The sequence below is a fragment of the Motacilla alba genome, chromosome 4A (assembly GCF_015832195.1).
Source record: "Motacilla alba alba isolate MOTALB_02 chromosome 4A, Motacilla_alba_V1.0_pri, whole genome shotgun sequence".
NCBI classification, from domain to species: domain Eukaryota; kingdom Metazoa; phylum Chordata; class Aves; order Passeriformes; family Motacillidae; genus Motacilla; species Motacilla alba.
The window spans coordinates 6706411-6730630 of record NC_052045.1 but is presented as its reverse complement, the minus strand read 5'-3'; the positions used below and the strand labels follow the sequence as shown (position 1 = coordinate 6730630).

Below are 24220 nucleotides of genomic sequence, written 5' to 3'. Positions count from 1 at the left end.
CCCTCCACCGGGCCAGGCCGGATCCCTTCCAGCCGAAAACAGAGCGTAAGGCCAGTGGTGCCCGAGTTAATTCCCACTTTCCACGTGTTTAACCTCAGAGCTTCAGAAACCGGTGCAAGCAAAAACGGGGCGAAGGGATGCACACAACACGTGCCGGAGGGACGGCCCTGGCCGAGCCAGGCTCGCGGCAAAGCAAGGAAACACCAGGGTCCCACATCCTGGGTCTTCCGTGCCCCCAAGGCACAAAGGCAATTCTTTGAGGACGTTTCCTACAAGTCACCTTTAAGTTGATCACTGGCATTTATTGCAACTCTTGACCCATCAGCTCCACGCATCCTCCCTCTATTTCTTGGTAAAAAAAGCTGGGAAGTTTACCCTGACCCCCCCTGGGGGCTGACGGCGGCTCTTGGCACCAAACACACGCCTTGGCACGGCGTGAAGGCACGAGCAGGATCCCCCTGGTCCCCCATGAGCCCCCATGTCCTGCAGGACATCCCTCCCGAGGACCCCGCGCACAAACAACACCCGCGCTAAACCACCCTGCCCCTTCTGTTTGGGGATTTTTTTCCCTCTTGCAAACCCCTTTGAGCTCTGATCACCGTCCCCCTTCCCCGTCCCTCGCATCGCGTTCCCTAGGACTCGTCCCAGCCTCCCTAGGGCTCACGGCAGCCCCAGGCACCCCTTCCCCTCCCAAACCCCGCCTCACGAGCTCCCCAGGGCCGCCTTCCCCCGCTCCCCGCCGCCCCTCTCCCGCTCCGTCGCTGCCGGCCCGTCCCTATCCGGGCTCCCGGCGCTGTTCCCGCCCCCGGCGCCTGCGCCCAGAGCCGCTTCCTGGTGGCGGCGGGGCCGGGCCGGTGCCGGGGCGATGGCGGGGCCGGGGCCGGTGCTGGCGGCGGCCGCGGGGCTGTGGGCGCGGGGCGCGGCGGGCGCCGAGGTGGCGGCGGCGCGTCCCGGGGCGCTGGAGGAGGAGATCGTGTCCGAGAAGGCGGCGGAGGAGAGTCACCGCCAGGACAGCGCCAACCTGCTCGTTTTCATCCTGCTGCTCACCCTCACCATCCTCACCATCTGGCTCTTCAAGCACCGCCGCGCTCGCTTCCTCCACGAGACCGGGCTGGCCATGATCTACGGTGAGCGGTGCCCGCTCCACGCGTGCCTTCCCGGGAATCCCGTGCGGGAGCTGCCCCGGGCGCTGGGAGCCCGTCCGGGCCGGTGCCGGCTCTGCGGGGCTGGCTGTTGGGCTGGCTCTGCGGGGCTGGCTCTGCTGGGCTGGTTCTGTGGGGCTGGCTCTGCTGGGTCGGCTGCAGGGCTGGCTGTGGGGCTGGCTCTGTGGGGCTGGCTGCGGGGCCGGCTGTTGAGCTGGCTCTGTTGAGCTGGCTCTGTTGGGCTGGCTCTGTTGGGCTGGCTCTGTGGGGCTGGCTCTGTGGGGCTGGCTCTGTGGGGCTGGCTGTGGGGCCGACTGTTGGGCTGGCTCTGCTGGGCTGGCTGCAGGGCTGACTCTGCTGGGCTGGCTCTGGGGCTGGCTGCGGGGTTGGCTGCTTGCCCCAGCGCCTGCTCCCACGGCAGCACGAGTGGGACCGGCAGCGCATCGTCCTCCTGGTCAGTGCCCAGTGGTTCTTGGCTGAGGGGCTGCCCAGGGCTTGTTTGGCGGAGAAGGGCTGCGGGGCTGTGCGGGGACACAACACAGCCTCTCGTGGGTGCAGCTGGACGCTGCTGTGTCCCCAGGACTGCCCCGTCCTGCTGTGCTGAGCCTTATCTGGGTGGTGCTGGAGGGAGGGTTGGTTGTTTTCCAAACCCTAGATATGGAGGGCTCTCGAAGGTAGAGGTACTCCCAAATCTCTGGCAGTGAGGAACTGGTTGGGTTTTTCCAGACGGCCTCACAGGGTGAAGCTGGCAGGGTCATGGGCTACCACGTCACCAGGCACTGGCAGGTCACACTTACCTGCTCCAGGGTTGAGAGTGGTGACTTGGGGCAGCACAGACCAGCTGTTGCACTGGTCAGGAGCCCTGCATCCCGGGTTGGATGGGGCTCTGAGCAGCCTGGTCTAGTGGAAAGTGTCCCTGTCCACGGGGGGTTGGAGCTGGGTGATCATCAAGGACCCCTTCCGACCCAAATCATTCTGTGATTCTGTGACTCCACATGCTGGGGCCAGAGGCTGTGTTTCCAACATGTGTTTAGAGCATCCAGATTTCCAGAAGCTGCCCAAGAAGAGTGGAGAGGCCGTTTGGGGGATTCTCCCACACTTTGCCATGCTCAGGGGCCTGCAGAGCCAGCAGCCTTCTGTCCTGCTGCCTGGGCACCTGTGTGCCCCTGCCTTTAGAGTTCCTCCCTGTGCTGTGACAGGACCTCTTGGAGAGGAGCCCGTGTGTATTCCCACAGGAGGCAGAGCAAGGCTGGGGGTCAGTGCAGTGGGGCTGTAGACATTTGGGTTTTAATGGTGGCCTGTGGTTTCCTGAGGTGACATGGCCTGGTGAAGTGGCCTGAACCAGGGTATGACAGGGCCTTGTATGGCTCTCCCTGGATTATCTGGCGTGACTTTGAGTTCAACCAAAGCAGGACTGGGAGGTGTGCTGGGGAATGATTAACGTGGCTGTGGGTCTGTATCTAGGGATGATTTGTTGAGTTTGGGTTGAGAAGGCATCTCCTGCTGCGTGCTGTAGTTAGTGTCTGTCCTTTGTGTGGCCCTTGCTGGCTGGGGGTGATGTGTGACCACACAGAGTCCAATGTGGCCGAGTCTCCCACCCAGCAGAAAGCTTTGATCCGAAGGCTGTGACTTGACCTGTTTGGGTCACTGGCTTTTGTGGTCCCCAGTTTCAGTTAATTGGAAGTGTCCTTCCAAATGAAGGGGTGGAGGTGCTTGCGTCAGCGCACAGGCACGAAATACTGCTCTGCTTTTTCAGGGACACAAAATACTGCTCTGCTTTTTCAGGGGCACAAAATACTGCTCTGCATTTTCACATTCCTTCCAGCCACTGCTCAGGGGGGGTTCAGATGTTTCTGGCCTCCTGCCCGGGGTGGGGATGGTCACCTCCTGGGACAGGAATTGTGCTGTGGGAGGACATGCTTCCAGCATGAAAGGGCTCATTCTCGCTTCTGCTGCCCCAGAGCTCCCGACTTTCTATTCCTTTCACGCTTTCACACTTGCCCTTAACCTTGTTCTTCTCCTGGACATTTCTTCCTCTTGATTATCCGGTCTCCCTGATGTACCAGAGTGCTCACTTTATTCTCAGAGCTCAGCCTGGGTTGTTTCAGTCTCCTGCTGATCCATAAAATGCACCTTTTCTGTCTGCTCTTCTGCAGACTTAGGGAATTGCTGGTGAAATCGGGAATGTCACCTGTCTGATCATGCAGAAAATCCCAAGTTTTCCTCGGTGTCAAGGCTTTTGGCATTTGCTTCTCAGGTAGTGGCAGGTGCCATAGGAAAAGGGATGTGTAATTCCCAAGGAGTGGTGAGATGCTTTTGTTTTACTGTGACAAGTTGAAATCTGCAGGGAAGAAAGGAGTTATCGCTGTCCCTGGCTCCCTATGATGCTTTTAGCCCCAAGGAAGGTCACTGAAAACGTGTAAGGGGCTGCAAAACAGACCCTGAAATCTGAACAAGAGAAGCAATTTGCAAAAGCTTGTCTTTTTCTCTTTTAAAAAAACCCAACAACAACTAAGTCAAAACTTTCCCATATATCTCTTTTGGCAAAACACATCAGTTTCTTTGTTGTCTTTGTTTTTGCTGGAGGTTATAAGCTCTTGCTCCAGGAGGATTTCTGTCGTGCACATCACACTGTCAGCTCAGAGCTGATGTTCAAGAGCTGGACACCGGTGGAGTAATTTCAGTGACAGACTATAAGTGCTTAGTAGCCCTTAAGCTTCATTTCAGTGTTTAAAATGAGGCTCCCACATCTGAGGTGCTCAGCATTTAGGATGATTAATTGAACAATTTTGTTTCAGTTCTTCTCAGAGTCTGATGGTGGATGTGCAGGAGCTTCTCTAAAAGTTTAGTTTCCTTGTGCTTGTTCCCACTTGACCTGTGAATTGTGTGTGTCTAAACTGCTTGTTGTCAGGATGTCTTCAGTTGTTACATTTTTCTTCCCTTTTGGTGCTCAGATTAATGCTTGCCTGGGGATCCTGTCTGCTTCCATTGTTGTTAAGTGCTGGGGTTGGTAATATATTAGTCTTCATTTAAAACATTACCTCGGAAATGTTCAACAGCACCTTAAAAAAAAAAAGCCCATGGGCTTTTGTTCTTTTTAATGAAGTCAGGAGAAATGCAATGAAAATAATCTCTTGCACTTTGCATAAAAGAACTCAATTAATTTGCCGGCTTTGCCTTCAGCTTCTCAACTCCTTGCAGCTCTCAGCTGGCAGCTTCCTCAGTGTTGGGTTCCCTCTGCTCAGCTCAGCTCCCTCCCAGGGCTCAGTTTTGTAAAACTGGCAGCAAAAGCATGTCGATACTGGCTCACAGGCTGCTGCTGGGGCAGCCCTGTGAGTGCCAGGAGAGTCTGAACCATTTCCTAAGAGCCTGTCAGAACCAGGAGCACCTACAGGGTCCCCTGGGCTTGGTCCAGGTAGTCTGAGCTCAGGACTGGGTTGGTGCCTGGAAAACCATGTCAGGTTTGCCCCAGGTGCCTCCTGTGAGTATCGTTGGATAGGGAGGGTTGATCAGACCCACCGTGGGGCAGGAGGGGCTGCTGGTGGGGCCATTTAATGTTGGTGGATTAACGGGTGTCCAGCAGAGCAGCAGGATGCTTTCCCTGCAGGTAACTCTGCCAGTGTCTCTGTGTCAGGGCTGCTGGCAGGGTCACACTCAGTGCCCAGGAGCAATTTGTGCATTTGCATGTGGGTGTCTTCCCCCAGCTGGCAGCCTCCCAGGCAGCCTATTCCTGAGCAAGACAAAAAGTATGATTTGGGGACTCCCAAACAGGGAGATGTTGTAGGTTTATCTGTCCCTTTTTCCTTACCCCGTTCCTGGCCAGAGTGGGAATTTGGCCCTGTCTGGAGCTTGGCTGGCACACAGGGCCAGGAACAGGTGCCTGGATAAGGAGATGGCAGAGGAACAGGGGTGCTATCAGATGTACCACTGCTTTGGGACAGGGATTAAGGGTGGAGAGGCAGTGACTCAGGATCCCTTCTGAATTCCCAGCAGTGACTCCTTCTGTCTTGTCTGTCCCTCCTTCCTCCTGTGGGGTCTCTCATCTCACAGTGTTTAGCCTGGGTGTTAAAGGAGTTGCTGGTTGGGTTTCCTTCCATCTGAGCAAGGGCAGGCAGCTGCTGGTTTCTGATTGCTGCATGAACCTCTGAAATAGTTGTTTTTCTTTTAAGAAAAAAACCTTTTAAATAAAAGTCACCCCAGGTAGTTCTCGAGGGCTGCAAAGTATGGTGTACCTTAACAGCCATAAGCAGGTGTAAATAACCCTTTGAAACTCCTTTTGTCCCAGCGAGGGGTTTTGGTTGTTTCCCCTGGTACCTCTAGGATTATCATCTTCTGGGTGGAAGGAAAATGGGTTTTGTCCTACTGTTGTGGTGCCTTGCAGCCACTGCCCCGTGCTCCTGTGAATACATGCTGTGCCATCATTATGTGCTTGATATACTTGCTTTCATTGTATACTTTTATTTCTGGAGCATTGGAAGATCACAGGAGCAGAGGCTGGCAGAAAAGTAAGCTAAAGAATTACTTATGGTGTCCCCTGTAAGTGATGGTGGTGTAAAAGCAGCCCTCAGTTGCTCTGCACAGTGTGATGTGCCCTGAACTCTCCTTGCTGGAGCTGGTGGTGTGTGGCTGTGCCCAGAGGGAGCTGTTCTGGGACTCTTGGGATGATTCAGGGCAGGAGAAAGCCCAGAGTGCTGAGCACCTGGTTGATGGTGTGTGGCTTAAAAGCATTTCAGCTCAGCTGTGCTGCAAAGTGCTGTATTAGACCAGGGTTTTGGGTCTGCCCGGTCCCTGAGCTGAGCTGTTCTAGGTCAGCAGTGCTGACTTTGTGTGCAGCCATGTCTCTGCCTGTGCTCGTGGCCTGGGTGTGTGCTCTGGTGGCCCTGCTGTGTGTGGCACCCCTGAGATGGGAGGTGGGGGCTTTTCCTTCCACCGTTAGGAAAAATAGCAAATCTTGTCCTGGAAAAACCGTGGCCGAGGGAGGAGAAGTCAAAAAGTGTGTGGCTGATCAGGAACTGGCTGCAGGAGGTGCTGAACGAGCTGTGGCCCCACAGTGTCCTGCCCAGGCTCTGCTCTGAGAGGTGGTGGCACAGGAAGAGTTGGGTGTTCCCAGTCGGGGTTGTGCCCTGCCTGTAGGAAAGCAGAGAGCAAGGCTTTAATTAAGGCAGCAGTCAGGAGCAGGAGTGTCCTGGGAGGCAAATGGAGAAGCCTTCAGAGCCTTGCGGTCTGTGTTTAGTTCCCACGTGGCTGAAAGCTTTTCATAAATGTGTGGTTCAGAGATGGGGTTAAGATCCAGGATTTCTGTGGCAGCTCGGGGCCGCCTTAATCAAGGAGTTTCCAAACCCTTTTGTGCTGAAGGCTACGTGGAAAGGTGTCTTGTGGGACACCCCTCTTCCCCAGCCTGCAGATGTCAAAACGCTCTGCCAGGAGAGCACTCAACACACTTGAATCTGGATTTGAGATCTCAGACAACAAAAGAAAAATGCCTTATAAATGGCTGACTTGCAAATTAACCCCAAAATGCCCCTATGTAGCAGCTGAGCTGGAGGCAGACTTGCCTCATGGGGCTGCCCTGGGGCTGCTGTTTGTGGTGCAGAGCTGAAGTTTGCAGGGGCAAGGACTAGATCTGGGTGGTCAACCTGGGTTGGGAGAAAGTTTCATGTGTTTATATTTTAAAATGTGGTTTTATGAAAACAGAGAGGGCTGGGACGAGGCTGTATGGTGCTGCAGCACCTTAGGAAGGATGCTTGCCAGCCTCAGAGTGATCAGGGTGGTTGCTGGGTATCATCTTTAATCCCTGCCAAAATGAAGAGTTTAGTGTATCATTGTCAGGTTTCAAGGTGCACGGGGCACAGTTTGGGCACATGTGAGCAGCACCTGGCCTAGCAGTGCAAGATGCTCACCTTAAAAAACCCATCCTGCCCTCGATGTTGGCTGCCCTGGAGGGAGGGTCTGAGTGATTGCTGGGTGGCTCAAATCCTTCAGGACTTGTCCAGGGCTGTGTTAGAAACTCGCCATGAGCACGGAGCATTCCCCTGGCTCACGGGGACCAGGATGGTTCAGTTCTGTTACTGGGTTGTGGTTGGGCTCAGCAGGGGGGGTCAGGGGGGGTCAGGGTCCTGGTGCTGCATCCATGCTCAGAGGGGTCATTCTGGGGGTTTGCTGTGGTTTGTCTCACAGAGCTGTGTCCCTCCCCAGGTGTCCTGGTCGGCGTGGTCCTGCGCTACGGCATCCATGTCCCCAGTGATGTCAACAACGTCACCCTGAGCTGCCAGGTGCAGAGCAGCCCGGCCACGCTGCTGGTGAACGTCAGTGGCAAGTTCTATGAGTACACCCTGAAGGGGGAGATCAGTGCCCAGGAGCTCAACAACGTCCAGGATAATGAGATGCTGAGGAAGGTAAGGGAGGCAGTGACTGGAGAGGTGAGCGATGCTTCCCACGCCCTGCAAGGGGATGGGTCCTGCATCTGCTAGAATTGGTGTTTTTATTTTGGTTTTTTAACTTGTGATTGTGATGAGCAGTAATTTATATGTTGGACACAATGTAATGAAACTCTAGTTTTATCTCATCTTAATTTAAGCTGTTTAGACTCTGGGATTTGTATCCAAAAGGTCCCAGACGCATCCTCAGCATTGACTCAACAGGTTTCACATGGTGGGGGTACAGGGCTTCCTCCATGTATTACTTTCTTGTGTTTCGTCTTCCAAAATTTTAACAAATCATTCTACTGTTGGTTTTTTTTTTTTTTCTTTCTTAACAGGTGACTTTTGATCCTGAAGTATTCTTCAACATTTTGCTTCCCCCCATTATATTTTATGCAGGCTACAGCTTGAAAAGGGTACGTGCCTTTACAGTGCTGATGTTTTTAGTTCCTCTGCCTCCAGAGAATTTTTAATACTTTTGAATGCTTTAATGCTTGCTCAGCAGGCTGAGGCTGTGGGGGTGGGTATGGTTTTACCCAGCAAATGTGGGACTGTGGGAAGCAGAGCTGAGAGTGTCCCTGTCATTCTTGTCTGCCCCTCTGCCCCGGGAAGGGTCAGCAACTTCAACTGTTTCCAGCAGGGGTTTTTGGGGTCAGCCAGGTCATTTCAGCCGTCCTGGCTTTCCAAGCACATGGGAGTGTGGGAAGGTTTTAGAAAGCAGCAGCTCTCTGTAATGCTGACTTGGAAGGAGAGGAGAATGATGCAGTTTAGCTTGCGGGAGAAGGAAGGAGGAATGCTGCTGGGTTAGGAAATCAGTTCCCAGGACTTGGAATAGCACCTTATTAAACACCCAGCTATGAGAACATGGTACATTCATGTTTATTAATGCTGCATTAACTCCTGGTCTGGCACTGGGCTGTGCTGGGCACTCTGTGCCTGTCCAGCTCATGGTGTCTGAGCTGGGTCCAAGTTGCTGTGGACACTGTGGGTGCCTGTGCAGGCTTGAAATAAAAAAGTTTTTTTTTTTTCTCCTGCTAGAGGCACTTCTTCAGAAACTTGGGATCCATCCTGGCATATGCTTTCCTTGGCACTGCCATTTCCTGCCTGGTCATTGGGTGAGTAGATGGAGCTGGTCTGGTTCTTCCACAGGGGTTTCAGCTGTGCTTGGGAGAAGTGTTCTAAGCCTGGAGCTGAAGCTGCTAATCCCAGCCCTGAAAGGTCACACAGGCTCTGCTACTGCTGCTCAGCAGCAGCAAATAATACTATTTACTGTGCAAACTTCTGCTGTGTGGGCAGGGTGGTTGCTGTCTAATTGTGACGTGCTCTCTCAGCATCTGAGCATCCCATGAGGATAGTTATTCATGGCAAGGAAAGTTTCACACTTCAGAGAAAATTGTCTTGATAAATCAGCAACTTCAAATTTTTGGAAGCATAAGGCCTCCTAAACTTGAGGCACAAGAATAGAGGGCAGGATCATAGAGGTGGGTGTCCAGTGAGCACAGATGTGTTTCAAATTGTTTATCCCTCAGTGCAGAGGCTGCTGGATGGTTCCCACTCTGGATAGTAGCAGACAGGCTGACACGGGGTGTTCTCCACTGGAGCCCAGTGGATTCAAGCCAACTCAGCTTCTGCATTATCTGCTCCTCACTGAAAATTTGGGGCATTTCAGAGTCAGTCCAAGGTGACTTCTCTGAACTGTGTTAATGTGCAGCACTGCAAAGTGATCCTGTGGCCCCATAAGCCTGGCTGCTGCTTTCCTTTAGGCATGTTGTGCTCCTGGAGGAGTTCTGGTCCCAGTTCCCTCCTGGCACCATGCTTATGCTCCAGTTCAGAGGGTGCTTTGGTGTGTGTGGTCCAGCATTCTCCTCCAAGATCATGGCCCTGGGGTTTCACCAGGCTCTGTGCATCCCATGCAGCTCTCTGTTGTTCTGGCATTTGGATAGCTTTAATCTGGTGAATGCAGGCAAAGCAAGCCCATATGAATGTTGTTTTAATGCATTGCAGAGATGTGTAACTGCCTCTTCTGATCCCCAGCTCCGTGGTGTACGGCTGCGTGGCGCTGATGAAAGTCACGGGGCAGCTCGGGGGAGATTTCTACTTCACTGACTGCCTCCTGTTTGGGGCCATCGTGTCAGCCACTGACCCAGGTGTGTTACAAGCTTTCCCTACATTTTGGCCTGGTTTGAGCTGTGGGACAGAGGGGAAGAAAGGCTGAACCCCTGCGAATTCCCTCCTTCTGAATTTTGGAGCTTTATTTATTTGTGACATTCTTAGAAGTCAGATTTGTCTCTGTGCCTTTTCATTTTCTTCAGTTATGTGCAATACAGTTTCCAAACCTCTGCGTTCCTGAATCCTTGTTTGCAGTGAAGTCCTGGGCAACCTCTCTCTTGGCTTTGCTGGGGTTTGGCATTGTGTCTCTGCCACCCTGTGCCAGCAGCTGTTGCAGAACAAGATGTGTAATGTGAGGAGGGTTCAGTTGATAGTTTTAGTTAGTTTAGCTATTTTCTCCTGCTTCCAGTTTGGTTGGATTTTGACAGGGGCTAATCTAATCGAAATTAGTTTAATGAGACATCTTAATGAGCAGTACTGAGGAGTAGTGACACCTTGGTTTACTGATGCACTTTATAAATCAAAACTGTGAAAAACATGCCTTGTCCAAATAATTGAAGTTAGTTCATGATAGCTTGTGTGTGGTAGCTGTTCACTTGCATGCTCTCATTTCATGTAAAAACACAGGGCCATAAAGAGGGCTCTGTTTGCTCCTGCCCTTTGCTGAGCAGGGCTGTAAATCTTCTAATGCTTAGAAATGCTGCAGATGAGCTGTCGGTGTCGTGTCCCTTCTTTGGGCTTGAAATAGGAGCTAGAAGATTTCACAGGTAGAAATGGAGCATTTCCCTGTGCATAAATGGGTTAAACCCCACTCAGTGTGCCCTGAGTGCTGTTTGAAAAGACTCACAGAAGTTGTTTGGAATTGGCTCAGCCCTCAGCCTGAACTGTGCCCGATGCACCGTGTGTTACACCTTGCTTGCTTTGGATGTTGTGATGTCTCTGCGAGGCTGATGTGCAAAACCTGCTGCTTTCCATTATCTTCTCGGAGCTGCTGGATCACAGAAGAGCTTGAGGGAACTCTGATCTCTGCCATTGTGGTCCTAAATCACAGAAACCCCCACATGGGGTTTGAGCTGATGCCTGGCTATTTCCAGTCAGATCTGAAATGCTGTGTGTCTGTGCTGGCACTTACAATGTGTTGGATCCAAGGATTTCTCTCAGAGTGTCAGGAATGGAAAGAAAAAGCAGTCATCATCCTGGACAAGCCTGGTCCTTCTGGCCTTCTGCAGGTGCTGGAAGGCTCTCCCTGATGCTCTGAGCTAACAGCATCCCTTCAGCTGGGTGGCTCATGCCAGCCTGGCACTGTGGCCCAGCCCATGAACTCAGACCCTGGGAAGCTCAGAGCAGGGTTTGTTTTTGTCTGCCTGCGAAAGATTCAATAGGCCAAGATGTGTTTTAGTGAAAGGAGGAGGGAAATGATGAATCACATCCAAATCTGAAAGAGCAGAAGGAGGACTAGCAAAGAGAGCACGGGGGGCAGCTGGCACCATCGCAGCAGTGGCACAGATGTGCAGGAAGGCAGCTTTCTAAAAAGGACATTTAGTCTTTGATTACACTGAAATAACAGCACCTTTTTGAATGTCTCTCTGTTTTTCTATTTGTCAGTGACTGTCCTTGCCATATTCCATGAGCTGCAGGTCGATGTTGAGCTGTATGCCCTTCTCTTTGGCGAGAGCGTCCTCAATGATGCCGTTGCCATAGTGCTGTCTTCGTAAGTGTCTCCTGCTTTTATTTACAATTGTTACATGTGTTACATGTCAGGAGCTGGGGGGAGCCTCTCGGCCGTGCCCCTGTAGAACAGGAGCATGGGTGTTTGCAAGAGCATCTTAAATGTCCCAAAAAGCTGTAGGGACATCCTGATGCATGTCCTCATTGCTTGCCACTGCTTGGGATTATGGATTGCCCTTACAACTTCCCCCTGCATGATGGATGGTTTTGTTTTGCTTTTGTGGTCAGTTGACCCATCCACAGGGAAGTTTTTGTATCCCTCTGAAACAGGAAAAGCACCAAGTCTCCTTTTCAGCCACAAGATCCCACTGAAACCCCTTGCTGATGGCTTTGCTCCTACCTGCACTGCTTCCCACCCACAAACCCCTCTTCTGTTTAGGTGGAAAAAGCTGGTAAAGCAGCTGTTTCCTTTCTCTCCTCACCTTGAGGAGTTAATGTTCTTACAGCTGGAGTTAATGCCCATGCCTGAACACATGGGAAACTTGCTGCCTTTCTAAAGAATGTTTTATATTCTTTAACATTTTATGTCCTTTGCATGCAGGACATATTTTACCTGCGTTTTCACTGTGTTGTCATCATGGCAGTTTGTTCAGTAATATATAATACCTGCAATGGTGACAGCTTAACATATAGCTAAGACTAATGGAGAAAATATTTCTGGAATACTTGTCACTCCAGTGTGCTGGTTGTGTGGGTTTCACTGGAGGCAGCACCACACTGTGAGCTGTGTGTTGTATTTACTGAATTGAGTGTTTCTGTTGAGGTTTCTGGAACTCTTTGTGTTGCTCACTCTGGCTTTTTTGCTGGATGTGTCACTGCTGCTGCGAGAGGATGCGCTGCATAGCCAGATTGTGTTTCAGAAGTGGTCATGAGTGAGGAGGGGATGGGCTCTTCCGGCCTGTGCTGGCAGGCTCTGGGTGGGAGTGGGTGGATTCAGCTTCAGAGAAATGGAATTCGTGGTGGATCTCGGCACGTGTGGGTGACAGCACTGCCTGCAGTGATTTGCCTCTTGCTCTGCTTCAGTGCCAGCTCTAGAGCTGTTGCTCTGATTTCCTGCTTTCCTCTCTCTCCACAAGCTGAGCTCAGGCCACCCCTTTCCCAAAACAGGATAATTTGCTCTGAGGCAGCAGCTCTGAGTTCACTGGCAGTTATTTTATTTTGCCCCAGCACTGCGGGCAGGGGAGGATGTGGAGCTGGGCTCTTCGGTGGCTTTTGCCCAGTGTGGGTGCCCCAAGGCTCCTCTCCTGCTTTCAGCCCTGGGCAAATGCTTGCTCCTGTGCTTAAGGAGCAGGATCTGTGCCTTTCTGTTCCTGTCTTGGCCTGGTGTGGCTTGGCAGCAGGAGCTTGTTGCAGGATGAAGAGGAATTGAACCCAGAACTGAAAGCTGGTGGGCAGTGAGGTGCCAGAGCTGCAGTTTGGGAGCAGAGGGGTAAATGCAGCTGCAGGATCTCAACCTGCTTCTTCCAAAGGGAGGATTCGCAGGGATTAAACGCCACAGGAAGCTCCATGGGCAGCAAAAGGGGAAATAAAGGACAGCTGGCAATAGTGTCTTATTAGCAATGCAAAAAACAAAACCAGAAGGAGAACTGTAAGAGGTTAAAATGCAAAACCAACATTCAAAGAGTTGGTTATGGAGGGGAAGTGAAACCAGTCTGGATTTAAAACCTGAAAACCCAGAATAAAAGCATGTTGGTGAATGAGGAGTGTAAGATGGAATTGATGAAAAGAATTAAAGCACGGAGAAATCTGCAGCTTGCGGTGTAAAAGGCAATGCAGAAAAATGAGCTCTATTAAAAGCAGGGAAGTTTAGAAAGGGAAATTACCTGTGTTGGAAATGGGAGGTTTGTAATTTCTGTAGCAGAAAAATGTTGATGTATAGTTAGGGGAGAAAGCTGCAGGATGTGTGTGCAGGATGTCTGTTCTCAGCAGTTTAAACAGCAAACGTTTAAAGTTCACATCCAGGAGTTTTAACAGAGTGAGCCAAGGGATTGCTAACTAGGAAGTTAATGTTTCCGAGAAGTTTACATCAAGGAAAGTGATGTAGGGAGTTGATAAATGGGATTTAGGAGCTGGATAAGGGCTCCCCTGTGTCTCAGCCTTTCCAGGTAGAACAATGGCTAATGCAAGGCTCAGCTCATCAGGAGTTAGGAGGGAGCAGATTGAGAGCACTGCAGACCTGTTTGCCATCTCACCACAGAGGTCTGTTGAGGTCTGGTGGATGCAGAGAATGGTGTTGCTGCCCTGCATGGCACTGTCTGCCTTGGCTACCCCGTGGTATTGCACTTTGGAGCTCAGAGCAGTGCAGACTAAATGCAGTGCATGTTAAATGTGGCAGAACGGGAGCAGTTACAGCTCTCCAGGGGATGTTCACAGCAGCCGCCTCGCTGGAGAAATGGAGGTTTCCTGCCTGAATGCTTCGTGGTCCCACAGCACCTGGCATTACAGAGAGCTGGTGCCAACCCCCCCAGATACCACCAGAAATACCACATGTCACACAGGGCACAGGCTTTGGTCCCCTGCTCTCTAATGTCCAGGAGTAACTGCACAGCCAGGCCTAGGGGGGGTGGCTGATCCCAAACTCCCCAGGACAGCGAGGCTGCGCAGCCACTGCACGCTGTGATCCCAGGGGATTGCAGGGTGTTGTGTCTCCCTGGCTGCTCCGGCTCGGTGTTTGCAGCAGTTGTAGCACTTTGCAAGGCTTGTGTAGCACCGTGGGGTGCCTCTCCCTCCAGACTAAGCAGATTTGTTCTTGTGCTTTCCCTCCTCTTGCAGCTCAATAGTTGCATATCAGCCAGCGGGTGACAACAGCCACACGTTTGATGTCACAGCGATGTTCAAGTCCATTGGGATCTTCCTGGGGATATTCAGTGGATCTTTTGCAATGGGAGCAGCTACTGGAGTTGTGACAGCTTTAATATCCTTTTCACTGTTTGGTTTTTTTCCCAAGCGTTTGCATAACAGCTTTTTTTTTTTTTTTTTTTTTGCTGTGCTGCATTTCACCCAGATGTTTAATATTTTTTTCCCCTAAATTAATGAAGGACAGTGCCATAGGCTTTTTAGGGGCAGACTGTGTAGCTGTGATACACAGTTGGAATGTGATATGCTCTTAGCCTGCAGTGTCTCTCCAAATTGTCCTTAACCATCTGCAACGTCACCAAGTTCACCAAACTTCGGGAGTTCCCCTTGCTGGAGACTGGCTTGTTCTTCTTGATGTCCTGGAGCACATTCCTGCTGGCTGAAGCGTGTGGCTTTACAGGCAAGCTCCAGCACAGTCCTGCCTCTGGCATGGAGATCTGCAGGGATATGAGGCCACTGAGTTTTGCTTCTCTCAGTATTGGTTGTAGCCAGGGCTCTCCCTCTGCCTGCAGAAGTTTAAGGATTCTGGGTGCTGGGGTTACTGCATTAAGTTCCCTACAGGCCTGGGGTGCAGCTCAGCTCCCTTTTCCTGACCAGGAGTCTAATGTGATGCTCTGCTCCCCAGGTGTGGTGGCTGTGCTCTTCTGTGGGATCACACAGGCCCATTATACCTATAACAACTTATCTACAGAGTCCCAACACAGAACTAAGCAGGTGAGAACTCCTCAGACCCCCTTCAGCCTCTCTACATTTCAAATTAATTTTTTTCCTTCCCTCTAGCCAGAATTAGGTGCATCTGTCTTCTTACAGCTGCATTTCACTAGGGTTGCTTCTGCAGAAGTATTTATTGCATGACAGATGGGCTAACATGCTTTTCTTGTTAAATCTGTATTATGTCTAACTCACTTTTAATTTGTTTTTCTCTTTCAGTTGTTTGAGCTTCTGAATTTCTTGGCAGAAAACTTCATCTTCTCCTACATGGGACTTGCACTGTTCACCTTCCAGAATCATGTCTTCAACCCTACCTTTGTGGTGGGGGCCTTTGTATCCTTTGGAGCCCAGTTTACAAGACAGAAAGAAAGGGAGAGGTGCCTCATTCCCAGTTTGTGTTTTTCATTCAAATGAGTGGGTTTGGTTTTTTTCAGTCAGTCTAGCTTTATTTTTAAAAGGGGATTCCTGCCATGTAGTGGTGCCTTTGCTGGTTATTTTAAGAAGATGGAGATTATTTTTCCAGCTTTTCTGTCGGTTGTTTTTTTTTTTCCTGTCTTCTCTCCTCTTGTGGGCATCCGAATCAGCTGCTGCAGGGACTCATCATTCAGTGTGACCCTGATGCCAGTGCCAGGCTTTGTCATGTGGCACCAGGAGGGGCTTTGCAAAGGGGGGCTGCCTGGTTTAGCCATTTATTTCCTCTTTTCTCTGCTAGTGCACTTGGTTAACCCTGAAAAAAAAAGCCTTTTTTTGGTCAAACAGCACAGTTACAGCTACAGTAGATGCCTCTGAATGATGTCATGAGAAAGGATTTCCTGTTCTGCAGGCTGATGCTAATGGGAACAAGGGCCCTGGTATGTCTCAGAAAAACAAGAATTTTGAAGGAATTTTTTTCACATCACAGGGAAGCCAGTTAAATGTGCAGAATTATTTTCACCCTTTGTCAGCACTGATGCAAGTTTATACTGGTAAACAAAACATTTTTGCCAGTGCTGGTCCCTGGTTTTCAGCAGGCTCGGCTGAATTTCCCTGAGCAGCTTTTATGGGGTTGCAGTGGGGCAGAAGGGGTGAAGAGCAGAGAAATGCCATTTGGGCTGTTATATTGAAATTTGTGCTGTGCCTCTTCAGTGGGAACTGGCTAACTCTCTGATGAAATAGCTCATTCATGAGAGAGATCATGAAATACGTCTCTTATGCAAATTGTGATGTTCAGGAAAGAACATAAAAGCTAGAAGCATTTTCCATATTATTCAAGGCTGTGCTGAATACTGGCTCCAAGATTATTTTTGCCATCTGGGTGCTGGTATTAAAAGACACAGCTTCAAAGATAAAAAGCAATATGAAGGGGCTGGTGATTCTTGTATCTCGTAGGCTATGAAAACAGAAAGAGTATTAGATTTTTTTTTTTTTTCTTTCTCGACTGCTGCTGCTTTCATTTTGCTGAATAATATTTGGGAATGAGGCTTGGCTTAAAGCTTCAAACCCAGCTGTGAAGCATGGCATTCTGGGGAATGTCAGAGGGGTTGTCATAGCTGTGATAACTTGAGCTTCACAGAAGACAAATAATAATTCTTGGGTGCAAAATGGACCTGGCAGCAGAGAGCATACTGTGGGGAATGGTGTTTGTTCACTCCTCTCACTTGTCTACCATGTCCTTTCATCATTACCTGTGTTTATTTGTGCTTGTCTCTGTGTGAGGAATATCACATTTTTGCAGGGGTCACATTCAGTGAGGCAGTGGCCTGCTCTTCCCACACTGCTGTAGCACTCAGAGCTGGATTATTTTCTTTGCAGCCAGAGCACCAGCATTTCTGCAGCTCCCAGTTTCCTTTGGGCAGTAGAGGCTGGCTCTGTGTGCAGGTGGGGTGTGATGAGAGACACAGGAAGAGCAATTTCCTTAACATGTGCAAATACAGCTTGCTATCTTCCTAGGAAGAGCTGCCAATATTTACCCATTGTCATTTTTACTGAATTTGGGGAGAAGAAATAAGATTGGAACGAATTTGCAGCACATGATGATGTTTGCTGGTACGTTACTGCATCCTTCCTCTTGACCATGTCAAGGTGGGAGCAGAAGGGAAATCAGGTTTTGGGGCTGATGGACGAGCTAATTCCCAAGAGCATTTTGCTTTTCCAGCCTGCTGTTAGGTCATGAAGGGCTTTGTGGTGTACTCATGGTGGTTCCTCGTGGTGGTTCCTCCCATTGCCCCTGAGAACCTGGAAATATTCCTTATTCAACTCTAAATATCTTATGGGCAATGTCTGGAGGGGAGGCTGGGCAGGAAGGGACTCAGTGGTGTGAGATGTAGGAATGAGCTCCTCCTGTCCTGCTTCAAGTACCAGGCATGGGGCAGGAGGAGGGTTTGCCTTTCTGGGCTCGGAAACAGGGGTGACAAAACCGTCACTGTGGTGATGTCCCAACGTGGGGGGCAGCAGGATGTAAACCCCGGGTGGGGAGCTGGCCATGGGGGATGGCGTGTGCTGGGGGTGACCCAGCTGTGTGCTCTCCCTTCCCCAGGGCTGCGCGGAGCCATGGCCTTCGCGCTGGCCATCCGTGACACGGCCACCTACGCGCGGCAGATGATGTTCAGCACCACCCTGCTCATCGTCTTCTTCACCGTCTGGGTGTTCGGCGGGGGCACCACGGCCATGCTGTCCTGCCTCAACATCCGGTCAGTGCGGGGCTGCCCTGCCCCCCCGGCCTGCTCCCAGCTCAGGCTGCTCGGCTTGCAGAGAGCAGGGGCAGATCCTGGCATTGTCCTTCCCCAGATCCCAGCCCTGGTGTGGTGTCAGACTGTGGCTTGTCCTCCTTGGCGTGGTGTGTCACTCTGTGCTTGTTCTCCTTGGTGTGGTGTGAGACTCTGTGCTTGTTCTCCCTGGCGTGGTGTGTGACTCTGGTTCTCCCTGGCGTGGTGTGTCACTCTGTGCCTGTTCTCCCTGGCAGGGTGTGTGACTCTGTGCTTGTTCTCCCTGGCGTGGTGTGTGACTCTGGTTCTCCCTGGCATGGTGTGTCACACTGGTTCTCCCTGGCATGGTGTGTCACTCTGTGCCTGTTCTCCCTGGCAGGGTGTGTGACTCTGTGCCTGTTCTCCCTGGCGTGGTGTGTGACTCTGTGCCTGTTCTCTCCTCACAGGGTCGGTGTGGATGCGGATCAGGAGAACGTGGTGAGTGTGCTCTGCTGGGGAAGCTGCACTGCACCCTCGGGGCAGGGGTCACATCCTGACCCTGTGAATGCCTGTCTGTGCTCTGCTTCCTTCCAGCTGCAGGAGGTTTTAGCTCCCCCTGTGAAAGACTTTGCAGTCAGTGGGAGTCACAGCTTTTCTGTGCTCTCTGGTTTTCATGAGCCTTGTTTTGACTCAGCTGGAAAGAAGGGCACAGAAGCAATGCTGGACTGTTTAGTCAGTTCACGTTGCTGCTCCAATAGATTTGGTCTCTCCCTTGCTGGGTTTGAAATAAATCCCAAAGTGAGCATGACATGGAGGCTCTGCCTCATCCCAGTGTCCAGGGCAGTACAGGAACACCATTTACTGATGCATTTTTTTGTAGCATCTGCTCCACTTTTACCCATGGGCACCCTCAGCCCCTGCTTACCCCTTTTCCTGTGGGTAGTTCTGTGGCAGCCCTGGAGCCACTGACCACACTGAGATCAATGCTGGAGCCCCACAGCCCTGAGAGTTTTTCTGCCTGGTAGTTCCAGCTGTCTCATTCATGTGCGTCTGCAGCCTGGTCATGCTGTGGCTGTGGCTCTCCTTGGTTTCAGTTGGATTCTGCACCTTGGAGATTCATTTTATTCAGAGCCATTTATTGGGCTGTTCACCTCCTGGAGAGAAAGCATCAAATGTGACAGGCAGCCCAGGGCCATAAATCTGTAAGCCAGATTTCTATGAAATATGTAATTGTAATTCACAGTCCCCTCCAAACAGTTCTATATTTTTTCTCTGACTAAAAGGAAGCCTGGAGTTCCCATACCATACAATTATTTGCATGCAGCAGTGTCAGGCGAGATCTGATGGAGGTTGGGTCTGTCAGTCACTATTAAATGTGATGTTTGGGTGCAGCTGCTGGCTCTGAGGCACTTTAAACCTTGGGGCCAGACACTGGAAGGCTCTAGCAGCAAAATGGTCACTCTGTGCTTTGATACCCCTCCCTGAGGCAGTCAAATGCTGCTAAGTGCAGCCTGTTGTGGTGTGAATGTCCTTACACACCCAGCCAAAGGCTTCTTCTGAAGAGGCAATGGGAAAGTCTGTGTCTCTTTGTGTCCCCTGGGGATAAACCAGTGTCTCATGGGGTCTCCTGGCCCTGATGCAGCTCGTGGCACGTTGTCCTGCCCCTCTTTACTGTTTTGCTCTCCCACAGGGTGTCCCAGAGAGCGAGAGGAGGAGCACGAAGGCTGAAAGCGCTTGGCTTTTCCGCATGTGGTACAACTTCGACCACAAGTATCCTTGGGCAGCAGTTGGTGTGTGCTGTCAGATCCCACTGCCAGACACCTCTCACTGGGACCATGGGTTCCTCCCTGCTTAGCAGAGGAGCCAGTGTTTGCTTTCCTGTGACAGTGCTGTGTTTTGCTTTGCACCTGCTTGTGTCTGTGGCTGCAAGAAATGACAATTTCCACCTTCTGTGAGAAGGCAGCAGCAGTTCTGTTCAAAGCTGGGCTCTCCAAGATTGGCATCCTGGGGGTCCTTAATCCCAGGGGCAGGTGGGCAGGAAGGGATGGAGGTGTTCTTACTTGCAGTTCCCCTTGGTAGATCTGTGCCTCTCCTCCCTTCCAGATGCTGTGCTGTGAATTAGTGGAGGAGTGATGTGAGGCTGAGGGGCACAGGGTGGTGGGACAAGCAGTGCTGCTGAGCATCTTACCAGGACTGTGTCCTGCTGTCTTTGGTTGCATTTTCATTGCACACCGTTACAACTTCTGTGCTTCCACCCGTTCGTGTTTCTTTTCTTTCTGTGATTTCCTCGCCGTGCCGAGTCCTTCAGTGCTGCCCTCCCAGCCCTTGACTCACCCACATGGCCCCGTTCCTCTTTTATCCTTAACCCTCTCTGTAGCTATCTGAAGCCTCTCCTGACACACAGTGGTCCCCCTCTGACCACCACACTCCCGGGGTGCTGTGGGCCTGTTGCCCGGTGCCTGACGAGCCCACAGGCGTACGAGGTGAGTCCTTTAGTGTCCTTTCTGTCACAGTGTTGTGGGTTTGATGTGTTTATGTTTCTCTCTTGGATGCTGCTGTGCAGCGTCAAGGTGGGAGCATGAGGGAAATCAGGTATTGGTGCTGATGGATGAGCTAATTCTCAAGAGCATTTTGCTTTTCCAGCCTGCTGTTAGGTCATGAAGGGGTTTGGTGGTGTATTCATGGTGGCTCCTCAGTGACTGGCTCAATGAAGTTGTCACAGCTGTCCTTCCCCAGGCCCAGCTGGGAGGACACACAATTCCCTATCCCCTGCTTGCTTCCAGCCTTACAGCTGAGCCATTCCTGCAGCCCTTTCAGCTGCACCACTCACAACCAGAAAGGTAGCCAGTATTGCTGCGCCCAGGGGCCCCCTGCAGTGGCAGCTGTCCATGCCAGGAGTCTCTTGTCCTGTCTGCACGGTATCAGCAATGGCTGTGATGGGTCAGCAGTGCAATTCCTGTGCTCATGAGTATGGCTAAAGCCACTCAATGCTGCCTTCCCCGTGTACCTGGCTGTGGCACCAGAAAGAAGAGAGCTGGGAGAGCCCTTTTAGGCAGTCTGCAGAGAAATTCTGCGTGCTGTGAGTCACCTGGGCTCTGAGATGTGTGTGTGCCATGTCCGGTTCTGGTCACGGTGCTGGAGAGCCTGTGGCTCTGTGCCTGTGTCTCTGCTCAGTCACCATCACCGTGCCATTGTAGAAAGCCATTCTGGAAGAGTTCAGCAGCCCTTTCCTCCTGTTTGTTCCCCAGAACCAAGAGCAGCTGAAGGACGATGACTCGGACCTCATTCTCAACGACGGCGACATCAGCCTGACGTACGGGGACTCCACGGTGAACACCGACTCGGTGGCGTCCAGCGGCGCGTCCCGGCGCTTCGTGGGCAACAGCTCGGAGGACGCCCTGGACAGGGAGCTGGCTTTTGGGGACCACGAACTCGTCATCCGGGGAACGCGCCTGGTCCTGCCCATGGACGATTCGGAGCCGCCGTCAAACGTCCTGGATAGCGCGAGACACGGTCCAGCCTAAGGTTGCTCGGTTTAATTGACAGTAATATTTGCATATATGATCAAGAAGTATGTACTACCTAAAGTCTAATGCATGTCTCAAAATGTCTAAGCTGTATAAATATTATTTATATGGTGTCAAAAGAATATAAATATTCTCTGCCAAGCACTTGTAAAGAACAAGCTGCAAATTTAAGTTAAAAACTGTGTTGACTGCACTATGTAGGGTGGAACTGTTTTAGCGTCAGAGTCTTTTGCACACAGTGAGCTTCATTAATGTGTGATTTGATGAAGGGTTTCGTTCCCAGCGGGTGAGTAAAGGAGCTGTGACTCCCTGTTCATCCTTTGAACCTGGGAGAGAGGAGGGTAGGGAGTTGCTGGTGAGCAGTGGAAATTGCTTTCTAGTCTGATGAGGATTGTTGAGTTTCTTTTGGTCTCTGATCTTTGGATAGTCACATTTGGAATATCAGCAAAAAATCTGCTCACAGACCCTCTCGCCAGGCAGTGGATGGTGATAAACTTGTTTCACTGTGGGAACCTGGAGACTTTTTGCTTCTTAGTGACCCTCTGCCCAAGCCCTGCTTTAGTGGGCTCGTGGCAGACCCCGGCCAAAGCTGACAGCAAGGGCTGTGGGTGTCCGGCTGCTGGCATGGGAGCAGGAGAGAGGGATGGTTGGTGTCTGTAGTTGTGTTCAGGAGAAGGAGGCGATCCCACAGAAACTACACCAGGCGTGCACAGATTTTAGGTCTCGGTCCATCTTTCAGCTGTGGCTCAAGCAGCTTTCTCGAACCAGCCATCAAATCCTCTTTTGGCAACTAAATTTCACGTTTGGGAAGCGGCCGTGTCGTCGCGCGGGCGAGTCCCTGTCCTGCGGTCTCAGATGTAGCCAAGGTGTGCAGAGCTGCTGCAGCTGCACACGGGGCTGTGCAGCACAGCCAACCTCAAACTCGAGCTTTAAGGCTGCAGATCCACACGGTACCTGCGGAGCTCTCCAGAGGCATCCAGCTGGTACTGAAGGGGAGCCGTCCGTCCGTCCGTCCGTCCTCCCGCAGAGTCAGAAACCATTGCACTTTGTTTGGTAACTCCTTAGCATGCTGTGTGTCTGCAGTCCCCACCCGACCTTTCTTGTGTCTCTTATCATTTAATGAGAAATGTTTGTGAGTTGATTTTTGGTTTTAATTTACGTTTTCTGTTTTTCAAGGAAGAGCACAGAACAATTTGCGATTTCACACTAGTGTTAAAGGATTTATTCTGTAGTTATGGGAATGGCTAAAGGTGCAGTGAAACTGCTAACCCTGACATCTTTTTTATCCTGGAAAGGGGGAATCATGGAAAATTACTGTATGTAATTTTATTGTCTATTTTATCTACAGTTTTTCTATACAAACCTTTCAGGGTTACTGGTGCACTACAGGCCCATTCTGGAGTTAACCCTCTTCAGGGGGCTTAAACAGAGGTATTTAACATGAAAATACATGAAAGAGAGCCAGGTGAGTCCGAGCCTCACAGCTCCCATTAGCTGTCTTTGGAACAAACTCTGCATCTCTGAGGATCTGACCCTGAGACCTCAGAGCAGTGTCCCCACAGCTGTTTTCCCCAGCACCACCTGAGTGTTGGAGGAGACAGAAAATCCTGAAGTTTCAAGTGTATATGTATAGTTGAGAAAATAAATCTACACGGTTTGGTTTTTTTTTTTCATTTTCTCAGGTCTAAGTAACATTGCCTTAAATTTATGGATGTGAAACAATAATTATTTTGGCAGTTTATCCCCAAGAAAATGCTTTCTTTTTCCTTCTGAACAAAATGTGTAAGTGTTGCCATAGGACTTCCCTAGAAGGGAGGTAATGCTCTGTTTATATTTGGATATATTTGGGGCATCTTCCTTGCACCTGTAAATGGCATCCCGCTGTTAACAAAGCTGTTGGATTAGCACTGGCCTTTGTTTCCTACTATGCAGGAATTCCATAAAGTGAGTGTGCATTTTATATGATGTCTGTAACTTAACTTCATGTGTTTAAAAAAAACAAAAAAAAAAGAGAGAAAAAAAATAAAGTAGAAACCTGTTGATTTTAGGTTTACTGCATCACTTCTACATCCTGTTTTTTGTTCGTTCTGCCTTTTTGAAGAGGTATGATAAATAACTACCTCTTGTTTTTTCCTGTATAGCCTGACTATGAATTCAGTTTACAGAGTTGGTGCAGCTGGAGGTGCAGGACAGTTCTGCTGCCCCGGGGCTCACTCCCAGGCATTCCCAGCTGAGGTGCAAATTTGCTTCGAGGTGGCCACAAGCTGATGTTTCCCATGGCTGTGCTAGCACTCCTCTCTTCCTCTGACCCTTTGACTCCAGTAATTTATCCACTCGCTGTAAACTTGTGAACACATTACCCATAAGCCTCAGCTTTTGACACCAGGAACAGTTCAGTTACATGAAAGGAAAAAAGTTAACCAATGGTGATTTTATGGGTTATATTTTGATCCATATATAATATAACCAGGGCTGTTTTGAATTGCCTTGGTCGATGGATGAATTTAAGCTTAAATTAGTGAGTGATTTCATAAATGAATGGGATTCAACCTCAGCTGATTATTTCCTGTGCTGGGCTGCAGCAGAGCACACAGGAATGCCTGGTGTGCAGAGGCAGAGCCCTGATGCTTTTTGCTGCAGATGGAGCTAAGGGTTCCTTGGAAAATCAGGGCCTGAGACCTTTGGCAAATAGATAGGACAGCCCTGAGGAGGCACTTTACAACCCCCACGAAGATTTAGAGAAGGTGCCCTTCTTCTGTAAATTGAATTTCCATGGTTTTTGCACATGAAAAAGCATTGTAGGTAAAGTTATGATTTGTACTGGTACTGTCAGTTTGTGTGGTAATGGCATTAACCCCGTAGCTGTGGTGTTTGTGCAGCTGATCTGTGATAGCTGATGATCACTATTGGACCTTCTGTTTACACTGACTAAATCCTTTACTGTTGCGTTGTACTGTGAAAGAAGGATTATGGGCCTATAAAAGATGATTATTTTTTTTTTGGAATTGTGTGTACTGTTTCATTAATTCACACGGAAATAAATCTGTAGCAAAGTGACCACGTGC

At 50.5% G+C, this 24220-nt stretch overlaps 1 protein-coding gene across 1 annotated transcript; it reads left to right on the top strand.

Moving 5' to 3' along the window:
• Positions 1-865: 865 nt before the first annotated feature.
• Positions 866-24220, top strand: SLC9A6 (solute carrier family 9 member A6). The gene is made up of 16 exons (XM_038122871.1): positions 866-1127; positions 7338-7537; positions 7900-7977; positions 8600-8676; positions 9596-9708; positions 11276-11381; positions 14171-14312; positions 14549-14654; positions 14880-14968; positions 15185-15298; positions 16879-16990; positions 17481-17634; positions 18096-18126; positions 19319-19398; positions 20006-20111; positions 20877-24220. Exons 1-16 carry the CDS (start codon positions 866-868, stop codon positions 21150-21152), a joined length of 2046 nt encoding a protein of 681 aa, XP_037978799.1. The 3' UTR covers positions 21153-24220.

Bases quoted from the DNA above. Each gene is read 5' to 3' on its own strand.
- SLC9A6 (XM_038122871.1), top strand. From the start codon at position 866: ATGGCGGGGCCGGGGCCGGTGCTGGCGGCGGCCGCGGGGCTGTGGGCG. The intron at 8,677-9,595 runs GTGAGTAGATGG...TCTGATCCCCAG, and splicing joins ATTTCCTGCCTGGTCATTGG to CTCCGTGGTGTACGGCTGCG. The intron at 9,709-11,275 runs GTGTGTTACAAG...TCTATTTGTCAG, and splicing joins CGTGTCAGCCACTGACCCAG to TGACTGTCCTTGCCATATTC.